At 43.8% G+C, this 17,703-nt stretch overlaps 1 protein-coding gene across 3 annotated transcripts; it reads right to left on the bottom strand.

Moving 5' to 3' along the window:
- Positions 1-7,946: 7,946 nt before the first annotated feature.
- Positions 7,947-17,650, bottom strand: caprin2 (caprin family member 2). 3 transcript variants are annotated; one of them, XM_029160564.3, is made up of 21 exons: positions 17,494-17,650; positions 16,709-16,946; positions 16,568-16,630; positions 16,409-16,495; positions 16,002-16,240; positions 14,520-14,602; positions 14,275-14,385; positions 14,115-14,152; positions 13,812-14,036; positions 13,675-13,707; positions 13,467-13,595; positions 13,312-13,396; positions 12,910-12,959; positions 12,696-12,803; positions 12,550-12,618; positions 12,327-12,464; positions 11,684-11,825; positions 11,428-11,601; positions 11,184-11,245; positions 9,440-9,491; positions 7,947-9,304 (listed from the first exon to the last, which is right to left on the bottom strand). In XM_029160564.3, the coding sequence occupies exons 2-21, from the start codon at positions 16,931-16,933 to the stop codon at positions 8,730-8,732; spliced, it is 2,688 nt and encodes an 895-aa protein (XP_029016397.1). In that variant the 5' UTR covers positions 16,934-16,946; positions 17,494-17,650; the 3' UTR covers positions 7,947-8,729. The 3 variants fall into 3 exon arrangements, with proteins under 3 accessions (XP_029016397.1, XP_029016399.1, XP_029016398.1); XM_029160566.3 differs by having other exon boundaries at positions 11,488-11,601; XM_029160565.2 differs by having other exon boundaries at positions 12,595-12,618.
- Positions 17,651-17,703: the final 53 nt, after the last annotated feature.

Below are 17,703 nucleotides of genomic sequence, written 5' to 3'. Positions count from 1 at the left end.
GTAATGAATGCTGTTGTTTAACTTCAACTACCATTTTATAAAAGCTGGGTGCCAGCATGGACCAGATGTCAGGCGGCTTAATGCAGAATGGCGGACCCACATGCACGGCGCTTAAGACAGACAGGTACGATTGAGTACTGGACCCCCTCTCCAGCTCTTCCGGTAGGACCCCAAGGCCAGGGGAGAGACATAGTCTCTCCAGCGAGTCCTGGGTCTTCCTCGGGGGCCTCCTACCTGTGGGACATGCCCGGAACACCTCCCCAGGGAGGCGTCCAGGAGGCATTCGAACCAGATGCCCGAGCCTCCTCAACTGGCTCCTCTTGATGTGGAGGAGCAGCGACTCTACTCCAAGCTCCTCCTGGGTGACAGAGCTCCTCACCTTATCTCTAAGGGAGCGCCCAGCCACCCTAAGGTGGAAGCTCCTTTTAGCTGCTTGTATCCGTGACCTTGCCCTTTTGGTCATGACCCAAAGCTCATGAACATAGATAAGGGTAGGAATGTAGATTGACCGGTAAATTGAGAGCTTTGCCTTTCAGCTCAGCTCCCTCTTTACCACGATAGACAGATACACCGACCACATTAATGCAGCTGCGGCCGCGATCCGTCTGTCAATCTCATGCTCCTTCCTTCCCTGACTTGTGAACAAGACCCCAAGATACTTGAACCCCTCCACTTGGGGCAGGAACTCTCCTCCAACCTGGAGCAAGCAAACCACCTTTTTCCGGTCAAGGACCATGGCCTCAGATTTGGAGGAACTGATTCTCATCCCAGCCACTTCACACTCAGCTGCAAACCGCACCAGCGCACGCTGAAGGTCCTGGCCCAATGAAGCCAACAGGATAACATCATTTGCAAAAAGCTGCTATAGAGATGCTATCCTGTGGTCCCCAAACCAGAACCCTCTGGCCCCTGGCTGCGCCTAGAAATTCTGTCCATAAAAATAATGCACAGAACCGGTGACAAAGGGCAGCCCTGTCAAAGTCCAACATGCACCGGGAACAGTTCTGACTTACTGCTGGCAATGCGAACCAAGCTCCTGCTCCGGTTGTACAGAGACCGAACAGCCCTTAGCAAAGAGCTATGGACTCCATACTCCCAGGGCAGCCCCCATGGGATGTCACAAGGGACACGGTCGAATGCCTTCTCCAGATCCACAAAACACATGTAGACTGGTTAGGCAAACTCCCACAAACCCTCAAGCACCCTGTTGAGGGTATAAAGCTGGTCCAGCGTTCCACGACCAGGCCGAAAACCACATTGTTCCTCCTGTATTTGAGGTTCGACTATCGGCCGAATTCTCCTCTCCAGTACCCTGGCATAGACTTTCCCAGGGAGGCTGAGAAGTGTGAACCCCCTATAGTTGGAACACACTCTCCTGTCCCCCTTTTTGTGAAGAGGGACAACCACCCCGGTTGTCCAGTCCAGAGGAACTGTCCCCCTCGTCCACGCGATGTTGCAGAGGTCACCCAAGACAGCCCCACAACATCCAGAGACTTGAGGTACTCAGGACGGATCACATCCACCCCGCTGCCCTGCCACTGAAGAGCTTACAAACTACCTCGATGACCTTGGCCTGGGTGATAGGCATGTCCACCTCTGAGTCCCCTGCCCCTGCTTCCTCAGCAGAAGGAGCCCGCTAGGAGATGCCCCCGTGCCCAGAGTGGGGCCCACCCCCAGTCCACCACCTTTACACGAGCGGAGCGGGGCCGACCCCATCGGCCCGACCACATCCCCTGGCACCAGACCGGGCCTGCAGCACAAGGCCAGCAATTGGTGAGGGTTAGCAGAAAAGAGACCACCCAGGCCCCCCACACTCCAACCGCACCACACGCATACAAACTCGCACAAACACAGACGCATACACCCACCCACACGTGGGTGTCACACGTCACCTCACGTCACATCAACACACATACAGCATAAACTCTTTCACAACAAACTAGTCAATCATACGTGAACCAATGCACTCTCAGATACTTTCTCGCACCCACACCATTTACTTGATCTCATTCGGGGGGAGGGTAGGTCTCCGGCCTGCCGCCCATGTGGCCCCAGGCAGGGACCGCAGCTCCTCTCCAGCCCCGCCCAACTCCCCCAACCCAGGAGAAGCAGAGGGCAGAGGAAAAGGCACCCCGGAACCCTGCAACCCAGCTTGGATGTGAGTGTGTGGAACTAAAGTGCACTGAAGGTGGGTGACTCCTCCAGGAGCACGACCACTGGCTGATGGTGTGTCCCCCGAACAGTGCCCCCTCCCACCATAAATGTCTTTTTGCAGTTAAAACTGGGTGGTGATCTCTCCAACAGGGCCACAACTGGCCTCAGCCTCAGGCCCCAGGGAAAGAGCCCACCCCCGGCCCTAAATGTATGTGTATGTGGCTAAGTATGAGGAACTTTGGGAGATCGCCAATTCTCTGAGGGGTCCAGCAGACAGAGCCATCACTGTGAAGGCTCCGTCCACTGGCCCCCCCGGAGGAAGCCCCCAGATTCCTGGACGAGTGTGTATGACTCATGCAATTAAAACTGCAGAGCATCCCACTTGGGAGGGACGGAACCACTTCCCGGTAGCCCCAGTCCCTCCATCAGCAGGACGCCTCTTGCAGACCTAAGTGGATGAATGTGGAGAAATGTAGTTGGGACGCTCGTGTGGGGGTGGTGGATTGGGGTAGAGGCCCACTCTGAGCGCAGGGGCTTCTCCTGGCGGGCCCCCTACGGGCCGTGGGTTCTCGGGCTCCACTCCCTCAGGCCGACCCTGCCACTGGGGAGTGTTTGCCCCTGGCTCTCATGGGGCGGACAGTGTTGACCCACGGTGGTCCGCTGCCAGCTTTACTAACCTTCCAGCTTTACTAACCTTGTAGTGGGACAATCAACACCTGAGCTGATAAACAGGCTTTCTAAACCTAACTGTAAGTATTACTAATACTTATTACTACCAAGATCAATAATGTGTAAATATGGAAATTGTGAAATCAAAAAGTTGCTCATATATTTATTTTAAAACTCAATTTAGGTGAAGGAAATCAATGCAGTTATATTAAGAACTGAATGCATAAACATGCCTTTAATAGGTATTACACCAAATCTCCTAATCCCGAGTCAAGGATTTATACCATTGAGCCACAGGATGAGTGGTGGATGAAGAAAAAGCTGAAGCAGTTGAAAGATTTTCAATTGGCCTCAAGTCTTGTGTGTCAAGAGGGACTCTTTTTTCAATGGAATGTTGCTCTAGGGGCGGCGGTGGGTGCGGTGGGTAGCACTGTCGCCTCACAGCAAGAAGGTTCGATTCGATTCTGGGTTCGATTCCCGGAGGCGGCCCTGGTGCCTTTCTGTGTGGAGTTTGCACGTTCTCCCCGTGTTTGCGTGGGTTCTCTCCGGGTTCTCCGGCTTCCTCCCACAGTCCAAAGACGTGCATTAGGTTGATTGGCTTCTCTCCATTGCCCGTAGGTGTGAGTGTGTGAGTGAATGGTTGTCTGTCTATGTGTTGCCCTGCGATGGACTGGCGACCTGTCCAGGGTGTACCCTGCCTCTCGCCCGCAGCCAGCTGGGATAGGCTCCAGCACCCCCGTGACCCTGCACTAGGGAGTAAGCGGTTAAGAAAATGGATGGATGGATGGATGTTGCTCTAGCCTAGGAAGTGTAAACTTTAGCTGACTGTGCATTGTTTAATACAAAATCATCCATCAATCATTTAATGTACTGTATAAGGAAAAGGAAAAGTGGACAAGCATTCTGTGATTTATAAAAAATTAAAAAAATTAAAAAAATAAAATAAAAAAAACATTGACAAGATTGACATACTTCAAAATATTGTAATTAAATATAAAGATTAATCTCTTATTTAAACATGAAGAGCCTAATCCAAAAATTGTACATTATTCATTGCAAGGGTCACTCCTATTAACACCAGTTTCTGTTATGGTGCATCACCCACAATGCATTGTGCTTTAAATTTGCATATATTGTTGAATGCAGCTAATTGGATCTGCAAAACAAAATGTGCAAACCAATGACTGAAAGCAGTGAGCCACAGGATACCAGCTGAAAGAGGACGTAGCTGAACAGCTGTTTCCACATGGAAAGAAGTGTGTGTGAATTTAACATATTTATTGGTTCAAACAAAAATTTGAGAGTTGCAACAGTCCCAAAAGGGTAAACTTACGCAAATGAAAACAAACATATTTTTATCTATAGTTAAGCAAAGGAATTAACTGGACAGTCAGTTAATTGATCTAACTTAAGGCTTAAGGTGGCTGTGGTCAAACCTCTATTGAAAAAAACCAACCCTGGACCCTGGAGAACTAGCCAACTATTGGTCCATTTCAAATTGACCCTTTATTTCTAACATTCTTGAAGAAAATGTGGCTAAACAATTATCTGACCACCTGAGAGGGAATAACCTGTACGAAGATTTTCAGTTAGGATTTAGAAAACATCATATTACAGAAACAGCTCTGGTTAGAGTCACTAATGATCTTGAGACAATGGTCTAGTTTATGTCCTTGTCCTGTTAGATCTTAGTGCTGCATTTGATACAATTGATCATAACATTCTATTACAGAGACTAGAACATAGAATCGGAATTAAAGGAACAGCACAGGGATGGCGTACACTGTAAATCATATTTGTTAAACAGATTCCAGTTTGTTCATGTTAATGGAAAATTCTCTATATGCACAAGGATTAGCTATGGAGTACCACAGGGTTCTGTGCTTGGTTCAATTCTGTTTAGCCTATACATGTCTCCTCTAGATGAGATTATTAGGAAGCATTCTATTAATTTTCATTGTTATGCAGATGATAGTCAAGATGATAGTCAGCTATATATGTCTTTGGAACCAAATGAAACAGATCAACTAGTGAACATTCAAAGTTGTTTAAAAGACATCAAATCCTGGATGTCCCAAAACTTCCTTCAACTAAATTCAGATAAAACTGAAATTCTTATTGTTGGGCCTAAAAATCTGAGAGCGACACTATTGAGTCAGATAGCCACCCTGGATGGCATAACATTAGCTTCAGATTCTACTGTGAGGAACCTTGGTGTCATCTTTGACCAAGATCGCTCTTTTACATCATACATTAAACAAATGTCCAGAACCACCTACTTTCATCTTAGAAATATAATTAAAATCAGAAGCATCCTCTTTTAGAGGGATGCAGAGAAACTGATTCATGCATTTGTTACCTTTAGGCTGGACTACTGTAACTCCTTACTCATAGGTCTTAACAGCTCTTTAAAAATCTGAGCGCTAGGCTACTAGAGCCTTTAAATGTAGAACGGGAGGCAAAGCTTTTAGCTACCAAGCTCCTCTCCTGTGGAACCAGCTCCCTCTTCAGGTTCGAAAAGCTGACACACTCTCCACCTTTAAGATCAGGCTTAAAACCTTTCTTTTTTTGATAAAGCTATTAGTTAGAGATGGTTCAGGTCACTGGCAATGATTGTTAGTCACAGGAACCATCTCTTAGTTAAGCTGCAATAGACATAGACTGCTGGGGGACTTAATTTATACACTGAGCTCCTCTGTTTCCTTCTACCTCTTCTGTCCAATAACCTCCCATCATTGTTCCATGTTTAACTAACCTTGTCTCTTTCTCTCCAGCAGTTTTGCTTCTTCCCCGCTCTCTCTCTCTCTCCCACTCTGTCCTTAGTTACAGGTATCCTTGGACTAAGAGCTGTGTCTGTGATGGGCAGCTCCGCAGAGTTAAGAGTTAAACCTTACTTTGTAAAGTGCCTTGAGATAACTTTGTTGTAATTTGGCGCTATATAAATAAAATTGAATTGAACTGAATTGAACTCTTGTTCCAATCAGTCCAGAAGGACTGGTTCAGTCCTGAATGTTGCTACAAAGTAAAAAATGCAAACCTAAATGAATATTTTAACACAAAATGCAATATACAACTGCTCTTATGGGGAATCAACAGTGCAATGAACTCATCAGTATTATGCATAGAGCTGCTGTGGACACTGAGCATTAGGAGCTAGGAACATTAAGGATACTGCGCAGAACCCTCAAGCTTCCTGGCCTCTGGTAGAGGACCCGAGCTTGGAAAGTGGATGAGACCACACGCGGAGGGTGAGAAGGGAGTTTTTTTTAATATATATTATATGATATTTAAATGCTCACTCTAACTTTAGAGGATACTGTTGTGTAATCATTCAAAGTAATTACTGTTGAGATTTAAGAAGATAAGGTTAGAGAATAATACGGCACCTGCTGTAATACAACAGCATCCACAGGGGCACGTATGGATAATAGCACTCACTCGGTCACGTGTGTGAGGAGACCCTGTTATGAAACAGAAGTCTAGTACCACCAAGACCATTAAAACTACAGTGTGTTTTACTGACCTAGATAAGGCAGGTGGGAGGAGTGCAGCTTCTGCTGCAAGCACCTTACCTACAGTAACCTGACCTTGGGAAAGTGAAGGTTTGGAGGGGAGCTGCCCCGCCCTGGGAGAAAAGGGCAGAGCAACAAGTGTCTTTACTTTGTTTGGGATTATGATTGGGTAAAAATATAATAAAAAAACACAACAAAAAACACCCTAAAATGTCAAAATGATGAGGGAGTTGAATCCCACCCCGCGAGCAACAGGTATATAAGGTGATGTTGTGACCAAAGATCTTCAGTCTTTCTTGTCTTCTGTCACTTTTCTGTGGAATAAACGCTTTGTTAACCCTGGATCTTACCTCTCTGGAGTTTCATTCAGTTTTTGAGGCCATGCTGCTGGGACTATATACATAATTTTGGGATCTTGTTGGTGGTATTTAGTAATAAGGTAAAATTATATAAAATTTGTAAACTCCCAAAGTGTGGAAAATAAACTATGGATTAAGTTATCTTTTCACCTCCTTGAGAAGTTACTAATTTTCTGGAACCTTACTTACTAGTTCATTTTTCTTCTTTTGGGGATTTATCATTTAATCTATGGAATTTATATATTTAGAATTTTATCATCTCAAAGGATAATTTACACCTATTGGATTTATAAGCTCAGTCAGATTGGAGTACAAAATTGAAAAACTTTACTGTTGAACGACAATACGAGGACGCTAATTTACACAAAATTTATGAGGTTTTAATTTACATTTCTACACAAAAGTATAACAATGACAGAAGCTAATGAAAAGAGGAAAGTTGACAAAAAGTTCAATGATGTTTGGCAGTGGTTCAGTAATGGTTTGGGGTGGTATTGTTTTGGAGGGCCGGACAGCCCTCCATGTGCTCGCGAGAGGTAGCCTGAATGCCATTAGGTACAGAGATGAGATCACTCCTTGTGAGACCATATGCCAGTGCTGTTGGTCTTGGGTACCTCTTTAGAAAAAAAGTGCTAGACCTCATGGCTGGAGTGTGTCAACAGTTTCAGCAAGGTGAAAGCATTGATGCTATGGACTGGCCCACGTAGACCTGAATCCAATTGAGCACGTCTGGGACATGTCTCGCTCCATCCACCAACACCACAGACTGGTGGCAGATGGTTTAGTACAGGTCTTCCAGGAGACCATCAGCCACCTCATCAGGAGCATACCCAGGCATTGTAGGGAGGCACGTGGAGGCCACACATACTACTGAGCGTTATCACAGCAGTGAATCTGTGTGTGCGCGCGCCTGTAGTGTTTTTTTATGTGCTCAAGTTTCTTGTCAATAAATTTAACCCATTTCTGTCAAATGTGAACCAGTTTGCAGACTGAGCACATCTGTGATAATCAGTCATCATTAACTTGTATTTATGTTTCTGTGATAAAAGTCTAATACTCAACTAATCAATGCCATCATTTATACTTTTAGAATGTTTTAAAATTTTTCAATAGTGATAATGACATCAGTTCCAATTTCAGAACTTTTTCCACACTCTGCATCTTACCCGTAAACGCCAAGCCAGACACTAACTTGCTGTGATCAAAAGAGCCACTTTCTGGTTGTACCTGGCTACGTTGGTTTATTTCTAAAAGTATGCCAAGATTAACAGACAAACAGCATGCTATTACTAATATAGGTAACTCTTAAATCTTTGATGCAAATTACAACATTAAGAGAACCTGAACTTTCCAATTGAATTAAATTTAAGTTACATTTTTAGATTGCAGCCATTAGTACAAATGTCACCATGTGCATTTCTAAAACAGGTCACCGACTGCTGTAATAAGACAAACGTGAGGTTTGTGACAAAAAAAAAAAGCTGCCAAACTTCTCTGCTCATATTTTATTCAATATTAGGTACATCAAGGAAACCCCTTCATCTCAGTCGTCCGTGCAACAAATGTGCCCTCAAGTGTTTCACAATGCCCACCACCCAGAACACAATTTCCATCCTTCTCATTAGCTGCAAGATAGAGTCCAGTATACTGGTAAAGCAGTGTCCAGTGTTTTAAACATGTATTTTATCCAGCAAATCATTTCAGTCGTTAGCTTAATGTGCGCTTAGTCATCCAAAGCAATTCAGAAAACAAAAAAGGCTCAAAATACTGAAATTGCTGCACAGCAAGTAGGAATAAGCAGTTTTACTCATCACATCAACACAATGAATCTTATGTAGTAGATTTTAAACAATCTTATTCCCGAATTTCAAGTTTATGGATGTTAATAAATAAATCTTTTGACCACCAATGTGACTGTATAAGCGTTCTCAACTGGCATGCAGTCTGAACAAAACACTCAGTTATCTAATTTAGCACTGGTGGCAATTAAACAGTGCAAACTACAGGTAAAGTGGACTGTTTAGCTCACATCAGCTCAGTCCTGATACAGTAGGAAGCCAGAGAAGGTGCTGTATTTCCAGGTGCTACCATAAATGGCGCCACGATGCAAACGGAGCCAAACCTGGTCTCCTTGAAAGAGAGGGAGGATGGCATGGTTGCTGGCTGTTTCATGATCTGGGGCTCCATCATTGGCATATGCAGACACCATTACATCCTCATTGCGCATAAGGTTGATGTAGAGCGGCACGTTAATGGCAAGCTTCAGAATATGGAAGATGAAGACGTAGGTCCCATTGACAGGGCAGGTAAAGCGGCCAATGTGGGTGTCGTACATCTCTCCCAGGTTGCTATGGAGCTGGTCAAACACAATGGGCTGATCCAGGTTTCCTGGGGCAAAGTTGGCAGTTCGAGAGGCAGTGAAAGCCACTCGCAGTGGCTGGGAAAGTGGGTAGAGCTGCATGGGAAGCAGAGTGGTGTGGTGGTGGCCGTGAGGGGTAAGCGGCACCTCCACAGTAGAGACAGACAGTGAATCCCCATGGCCTGAGTCGAAAATTGTGAAGGCTCCTTCCCGATCTGGACTGCTCACCAGGGAAGAGTCACTCCAGGCCGCTGCAAAGAATGTTGAGAAAATACTTTTTTCCACTTAAAGTCTGGGTACTAAAAAAAAAAATACAATATTACTAACAAGAACACACAGATGTTAGCTGGCCTGGCCAATATACAAATTACAGCTTGCATTCTTACCACTGGAGTTATGCCTCCCTCCACGCCTGTAGGCATGTCGGTATCCAGAGTCCTGCAAAAATACAAGAATGCTTAGGAATAGACCAAGAATGCTTAGGAATAGACCAAAGCAGCAAAAAAAAAAAAAAAAAAAAAAAAATATATATATATATATATATATATATATATATATATATACACACATACACACACACACACACATACACACATATATATGTATATAATAGTTTTGTAAAAAGGAAAAGTTGGTCAAAATCTTTTGATCCTGGTGAATGAATATTAGATCAATATGATTTAATAGTTAGATATTTACAGACAAGAGTTATTTTGGTTATATTAATTACTTTTATAGATATAGGCATGAAAAAAAAAAATCTAAAAATCTGATTTTTTTTTCTACAAAAAGCCTTTGCGATTTTGATGAGAGAGATGTTAATAAATTGTGCTGTAATCCTATAAAAAGATTTTTTTAGGTTTTTTTAAGTTTAACAAGCTAAAACCTTATGAATGATACACCATTATCATCTCCAAAGCATTTATTTTGTGTGTAAATGCACATTTTAATTTATCAAAAGATATATATTTTTTAAAACGAGAAATTCTGATGAATGAAATTCTGCAGTAATAAAATACATGTAAAAAATAATTTAAAAAAATCAAAGTAATTAAAATGAAATTAAAATAAAGTGCAATTGAAAACATTGGATTAACATTGAACCTGCTATTGGATTTAACAGAACTAAATCTTACTCTCCCAATCTGTGACAAATTAACTGTAACAATAATCACAACGCAACTCTCTCAAGTGTCTCACTTAATGAGACATGTGGGCTGCCTTAGACATGATCTGATCCAGTCTGGGTGGAATGGTGGAAAGGCTCACTCATGGTAGCCTCCACGCTTCAATGCTTTGTTAAATAGCGTTAGCCCACACTCAACACACTGTCTTGCTACCTCCGCTCAAGAAGCCAAAGATCAGAGCCCAAACATTCAGGTTTGTATTTGTGCACAAATTCAGTCTTTGAAGCCAGAGGTCGGCACTACTGTCACCTTCATTTGTTTGTTTTTAAAACTTGTCCATCTTCAGCCAAGCGTTTGCGGCTGTCTTCTGCTATTTAACGGAGCGTGTTAACAACTGTCTGAGAACTCATTGCCACCTAATGCAGGAAGCCGCATTGCGGTCCCACGGCCCATAATCGCAGAGCTGACTTTTTTGCGGCCCACCAGCTGCTGCTGCTGCTGCTGCTGCTGCTTGGGGCCTAAGGATGGGCGGCGGCCCCATAGTTAAGAATGACTGTCCTACATTATGACACCAAATACATTCAAATAGCCCTTATGGTTGCAGAGATATACTCTGTAGCAGCTATACCCCCATCCCCCCAAAATGGCAGAATCAGATTTGGCAGAGCACTGGCATGTCTTATGCTTGGGTCTGTTCATGTGTACACGCTGAAGTGCCTTTTAATATACAGAACCCTTAGACCTTAAAAGCAACCACGAGTCACAAGAATTAGAGTATCATGTATTATGCCACCTTTGAAGTGCATCCAAACCCAGACTGTTTATCGTTTAGAAGCTGGTGGTTAAAGTTGCTGGATTCCAAGAAATAGTACTTTGCTATTCATTTCATTCATAAAGACGTAAAGAAAGTGCGTCAATTCCAATGCTGAACATACAACATACTCCAAGCAATGCTGGTGGTTAAAGTACATGTACTACATTAGCAAAAAGAGACATTACTTACTCTAGAAGCATAGGGGAGCTGACCAGAGTCCCTCAGATGAGTGTGGGGAATGTAGGACCCTCCTAATAAACAGACTTTGACGTTAGGGTTCATACGTAATGAAACAGTATTAAATTAACCTCAGCAAGTATGTGACAAACCACCCTACAATTTTTTCACCCTGAAAAGATGCCCAACACAAAACATGACAGAAACAAGGAAATAGTGAGAACAGAAGAGTATAAGGAAAGCAGAGGATAGATACCTCGATGCCAACCAGAAGAGCGAAAGGTTTGTGCTAGTCCCTTGCTGCCACGGGCCATACCTCTCACAGATGCTCTGCTGTAGTATGGCTGACCATGCTTAACCGCAACTCCAGACGGGTTGGGGGACTGGAAGATCTGTCCACCATTACCCATCGCACAATCCGACGGGTACACTAGAGAAATAATAAAACCGGTCTCTGATGACACAGTCCACAGAATTGGTTAGTTTTAGGACGAGTGATTTAAGTGAGGTACCTGAATGTTCATCTTCTAAGGGCGCAAATTCAGGTGGAGTTTGGGTACTGGCAGTGCTATACCTTGCCTCAGAGAAAACAGGGGATTCCGTTTTGTAGATTAGTGTCCCATTCTGGGGTAATGAGGAAGCCACCTTGAAGACCTAACAAGAAAACAGTGTAGTTTGAACAATATGGAAGAACTCAATTAGGTGGGTTGGTGACAGATCACCACAGGGTCTCAGACACCCATTTATACTCCTGGGCAATTTAGAGCTGTCAATTACCCTGAAGTGTTGAGAGGAAGACAGTACCTAAAAATAATCCACAGCAACAAGCAGCAGATGCAAACTTCACAGAAAAGGCACCAAGCTCCCGCATCTCCGGTTAGTCTTTGGCCAACAGGTCCCAGTCAAGTTACCATCATGCGATTGTGCTGCACCATTTAATTAATTCATTTTTAAAAATGTTACAATTCGATACAGGGAAGTACACAACCTTCCCACAATAGATTTAGTAGAAGTCTTTGTTAGAATAGTTCTTAGTCTTCAGACCTTCCCTTTCACTGCATTTATTAAGGCAGGTTTGAAAACCCACTAAGTAAACTGCAGTGGGACTCTTTGGATTCTGTCAAACTTTTGGGGTTCATGTTTAGGAAGACTTACTGATTTGATGTTCTGAAATGGTGAGGTCAGTGATCTCCTTGTGGGAGGTGTGGAAAAAATCTGACCCTGAGGGGGCGTGGAAGTGCAAGGTGCTACCCTGTTACATGGAGACTGCTTCCTTGACTCTGTTACGGGTGTCTAAAACACAAAATGAGTTAAGAACAAGATTACATGTTCTGCTGTTTAGCTGATTTACACTACAATGGCTCTTCTCCATACTAACAGACATGGCAGAGTCCCTGCAGTACTGCTGTGGTGAGGAAATCACCTTACTTTCAGACTTGTTAGACTCCTGCAGAGATAAGAAAACATGCAGAGCAACTTCATAGGGTTTTAAAATTCACTGCATGTCATAAACATGCTTCTTACACAAGGTAGGTCCTTTGGGGAAAGTTCCAGGTCACACAAATCTAAGCAGTGATCCCCACTCGTCACACTGACTTTGCGCTCCAAAAGCCTTTTAGGCAGTGGTGTAGACTGAATAGAGTAATGAGGATAAAATCAGGTTTAAGGGATTCTTACATAAAACAACTGATTTAGTGAAGAAAAAAAAAACAAACAAAAAAAAAAAAAAACTGCTCACATGCATTATGTCTGTCAGGACCTCAGCTGGGTTTCTCAAATCTGTCTGATCTGGTTAGAAAAAAAAAACCTTAATACATAATATAGAACATACCATGATAAATACAAATTGGGTATTCATTTATCTAAAAGTTTGAGGCACATTGACCTCAGTACTTCATATCACACAAGACCAGTCTGTTCTGGAATCATCGCATCAGAAAACTAAATTGAAAATAAAACTGCAAATATGTTTACTCAAAAGATACAAGCCAGGAAACCAGACAAATTGCTATAAGGCCAACCTAAGTAAGCACAGCTCGGACACCTTGGAAACTACTTAAGGTTCCTGTGTTAATCACCAATTCAAATCCATTTGTATATTTTCAGACAGTAGTAAAAGCTTTACACAGTCTCAAGTTACCCAAATGAGATGGAGATCCAGACGGTTGTCTCAGCATTATAGAGTGGCCATTAGTGGGGGAGCCATCATTGTCCAGAAGGGAGTCCTATATGGACAGGCCATTTACAAAAGCCAATACTAGATTTTTCCTATGTTTGGAAATAACCAAATTTCACCTGCACAAAACTGAAGCAGCCATGGATTTTTGTCATGAGCTCTTCCAGGTGCTGCTTCCTCAGGAGGGGGTCTTTGGGCAAGTCAGACGCACAGTTGAATACGTCACCGGGCACAACCATCTGATCTGCCTGTTAAGTCATGAAAGGATAGGACACCAAAAGCGTAGATATAGCAGTGCCTTTTTAAAAACAACTGGTTTGTACTCACAGAATTCTCTCCTTTAGTCTTCCTCTCTTTCCTCTGAAGAGAAAAAAAAAAATTCATAGTGTGCAGACACCACAGCTTCATAGTCAATTAGTCCACTGCGACAATTACCTTAGCATTAACTTTAATGATATCCTCACCTGGTTGAAGTCTGACCGTTTCTTGCTGGCGATTGAGACTTTGGGGATTAAAACGGCAGCCCCTCTCCACGGTTTACATACTACTGTTTGATGTAAAGAGGAGCCATTTGGGGACTCCATATCCCACGAATCGGGAGGCTCCTGCTCCATTGCAGCCTGAAAGTCTTGCTTCCAGTTCTTATTGGAAGGAGTTCCTGTGTCACTCAGGTACGGTCTGTTGAAAGACTGGTATATCACCAACAGAGTATCAGTGCATCCTGGCACATGCTTAGAAACCAGCATAACAAAACACAGACACCTTACCTCCTGAGAGTCTTCGCTGGGTTTCGACTTCAGGGTAACTAAGACAAACAAATTTTTAATCTTTAATTGATCGCTGAGATTATACAAAGATCTATAGGTTTCATTGGCACAGTAGTTCAACGTATGATGTGCCCAAGTTATTTCTAGCAGGTGCTCTTACCACTGCAGATAGTTGAGGTCTTCAGCCACTTCGGGTTGTTAGGGGGGCATGGAAGACAACTGAAGTACTTGCAATTTAACAGCCGGGTGAGCTCCTCTTTCAACAATTTAACTGAAAAGACAGCAGCAGAAACAGCAAACAAGACTAGTTTAAATAATCAGTCTGCTTGACTTGATAATTTGAAACTCAACTTTAAAATGTTAGATGTTTAGAAAGACGTCTGTTCACATGGCTTATATACTTACATGTGGCTCCAGCAACTGGCTTGTCTCTCCCCTCCAGCAGGTCCATGTAGGCTAGGGCTGCCTGCTCCATCTGTGTGGTTAGACTACAAGGTGGAAGGCAAAGAATGAATGAATGAGCTTACAGGGAAAATTTCCACAAGTAAAATCGCTGAATATGCGCATTTCCGCCACTAATATGGGGAGAAACGGGGTGAGAGGCATCAATGAGCCGAGCCTCAGTCCAGGGCTCCAGCTCCCATTTTCCGGCAGTCATTACATTGGTTAATACGTGGAGCGATCACTTCCTGTTTCACAGCGTGTCACCAACAAAATGCAGATTTTCTTTTTATCGTCACTTTCTACAAGCTCATTAATGCGTTTATCGATGTGTGTTTGCCCATTTTTACGCGATCAATGTGTGTCAAAGAAAACTCGAAATGAGGCAAGACAGGAAATAGCCTCTATGGAAGCCGACAGGTGCTTGGCTGCTACTATCAGGCGATTGTTTGTTTTGACTGGCGACCCTTCACGGCAGTGACGTTGGCGCTGCTTCAGTCAGTTAGCGAACTAACTGAGTTAGCTTATTTCCCAACTCTCAAGATGGAGAATCAATGGGTCAAAACAAAGGCTCATAACTGATGGAAGAAACGCTGGAGCTTAAATATTTGCTTCAATCTACGGGACAAAAGACAACTCGCTCCTTTCAAACAGACTGGTGCACCTGAAAAGACTGGATGTGGGGCTGTGCTTCTGCAAACTGACTGTTTTCCCTGCTTACTCTTTTTAAACCTGTGATAACGTCAGGACTAATATATAAAAAAAGACCACAAATGGTTTTCAGTTTTCTAAACAATAACTGATGACACCAACTTAGATTTTTAAGTCAAGTAAAGTCAAAGTCTTGATGATTTCTGATTTGCAGTCCTTTTTAACAAAGGACTGCAAATCAGAAATCAGTACTAGTGCTGTGTAAACTAAATAAGGCAGAAGTCCTGTTTTAACCGAAAGCAAAGTCTCATGTTTTTATTAAAGTCCATTGTAAGTGTGTTAGGTCCTGTGGTTTTTATTAAAGTCCAAGTTCTGTTTTCAGTAAAGCAAGTTAAAGCTAGTATCGCTGTTTGGTCCCCTCTGATAATTAAAGTAATTGTGTTTGCCAAAAGTGAACATAAAGATACTCATTCAAGTTCTTTTATTGCAAGTCTGAATCTGGAGAAGTCAGTGCCTCACCAGCCATGAACCTCACTGCACGCCACTGCCTGAACAGCATATAATAAAAAGGACTTTAGGGGAATTTAATCTTTAGCAGGACAATTGAGTTTTACAGTAGAGTTAATAAAACCTGTATTTGCAAACTTTACTGCCAATATTATGTAACAAAGATCAAGCTGAAAAACAAACTGCTGAAAACCTTGCCATTTCAAAACCTTAGTTACTCACCCACTATATTATGCAGCATTAACTGAAGCAGGCTCAGTGTTGTGCTGTTCCACTGGTGACCCTCACCTTAGTCTGTCGTCCCTCTCAACTCCCAGCAGTGTGGCGAGCTGACTCAGGCTCTGCAGTAGCTGGGCAGTGACGAGAGGTGCCTGGTTGTGTCCGGCCAGCAGGTCTTTCCTGACGTGGTCCTGCTGCAGGCAGTGGAGCAGGTGCTGCACCTGGAGCACCGTGCTCAGACGCTGCCTCTCCACATCAACCTTTGCTATCTGCTCTGTCTTCGCCACTTTCTTCTGGGCTCTAAGCAACTACAGTGAATGATTCAAGGACAGTTTGAAAATAAAACACTGAACCAGATCTTGGAACCCAGAGTGTTGAAGTTTTCAAACTGCAGAAATAGTCTCTTATTTTAGAATTTAAAAGAAAGAAAAGAAAATTGGACGCTAAATTTTACAGTGTAGAGTTCAGACGCTCACATTCTGAGTCAGGCCATCCAGGGTTTTGTGTAGCTCTCTAGCAAATTCCAGGTTATGCAGCACCTCATTGTATGATTCCACAGCCTCCTGAAAAGTCACAAATGCACCCGGTTCCTCAAACCCACATTTCCATTCACGCTTTAAGGTGCCATGTCTTACCAACTGATCCTTGTTTAATTGTTCACCCTGGTCCAGCCTCCTCTTGTAGTCTTCCAGCTTCAGCTGTGGACACAAGTTACACAAAGTCAATCCCCACACGGCCTACATTCCCTGCTGTTCAGTCTGTCCTAACCGTCCCACCTTTTTCTTCCTGAGGTTGCGGACTTTGTGTTTGAGGCAGATGAGGCCATCTTCTATGTAGGTTTCATAGCCAAGGTAGGCAGTGGAGACCTCCAGGTTGAACTGTGGGGAGTCAGGCGGGCAGGGAGAGCACATCTTGGGGCTGCCAGGCATCACCGGGTTTTCAGGGGACTTCAGTGGAGTGTTAGTGTCCAGTGTGAGAGAAGAAGGAGAGAGTTGCACCATGTTGAAGTCCACACTGGAAGAAAGGGGACTAATATTTAGTTCTTCTCTGCAACTGCAGCAAAGGAAAGATGCTGCTGGGGCACCATCCAAGTGTTTAGATGGAGATTGAGCTGTCGACTTTGGGCAGCTGCCAACCCCGTGACACTGCATTTACGGCGGGCACTGAGCGCGTTATCTCTAGAGAAATCAGGAAAGCAGCAGAAGCAAAACAAGCAACAGCTCGAAGGAAATACAACGCAAGCAGCACGTAGGAAACCGGCGTTTTTGCGCGTTCCACCCATGCACACAGGCGTGTCACGCACCATCATCCCTTCACACCAACTGCCAGGGGAGTGAGGTCAGAACAAACGCAAGTTGAGGAATTACGAAAAAGGAGAGCAATAAAAGAGCGAGCACGGAGATAATTGCGCTGCATCGATCCCAGATGTCACACAGTCCATCCTGATCCACACACGACACCGGATCCGAACTTTCCTGCTTTGCGCGTTTTAACTTAAAATGTCACATGCGTTCATCCAACACGCAGCGTCGAGACACACACAATTAAACACCTGACCCACCTTGGTGTCTTCTGAGGGGTGACAGTCTGTGAAACGCCGACCCGTCTTCAGCCGTTCAATTCAGCTCCAACAGGCCGGTTTACGCTCGTACCTTTATATAGCCTGCCGAACACGCGAGTAAACGGGGGGGCACATCCGGTTGTGGGAGCTGTCATGGCGCGCGCACATGAAGAATAATATAAAAAAGGAAAATCAGTAGACAATCAGTAG

This window comes from Betta splendens, chromosome 9, assembly GCF_900634795.4.
Source record: "Betta splendens chromosome 9, fBetSpl5.4, whole genome shotgun sequence".
Taxonomy (NCBI): Eukaryota; Metazoa; Chordata; class Actinopteri; order Anabantiformes; family Osphronemidae; genus Betta; species Betta splendens.
This window is presented reverse-complemented; position numbering and strand designations above follow the sequence as displayed.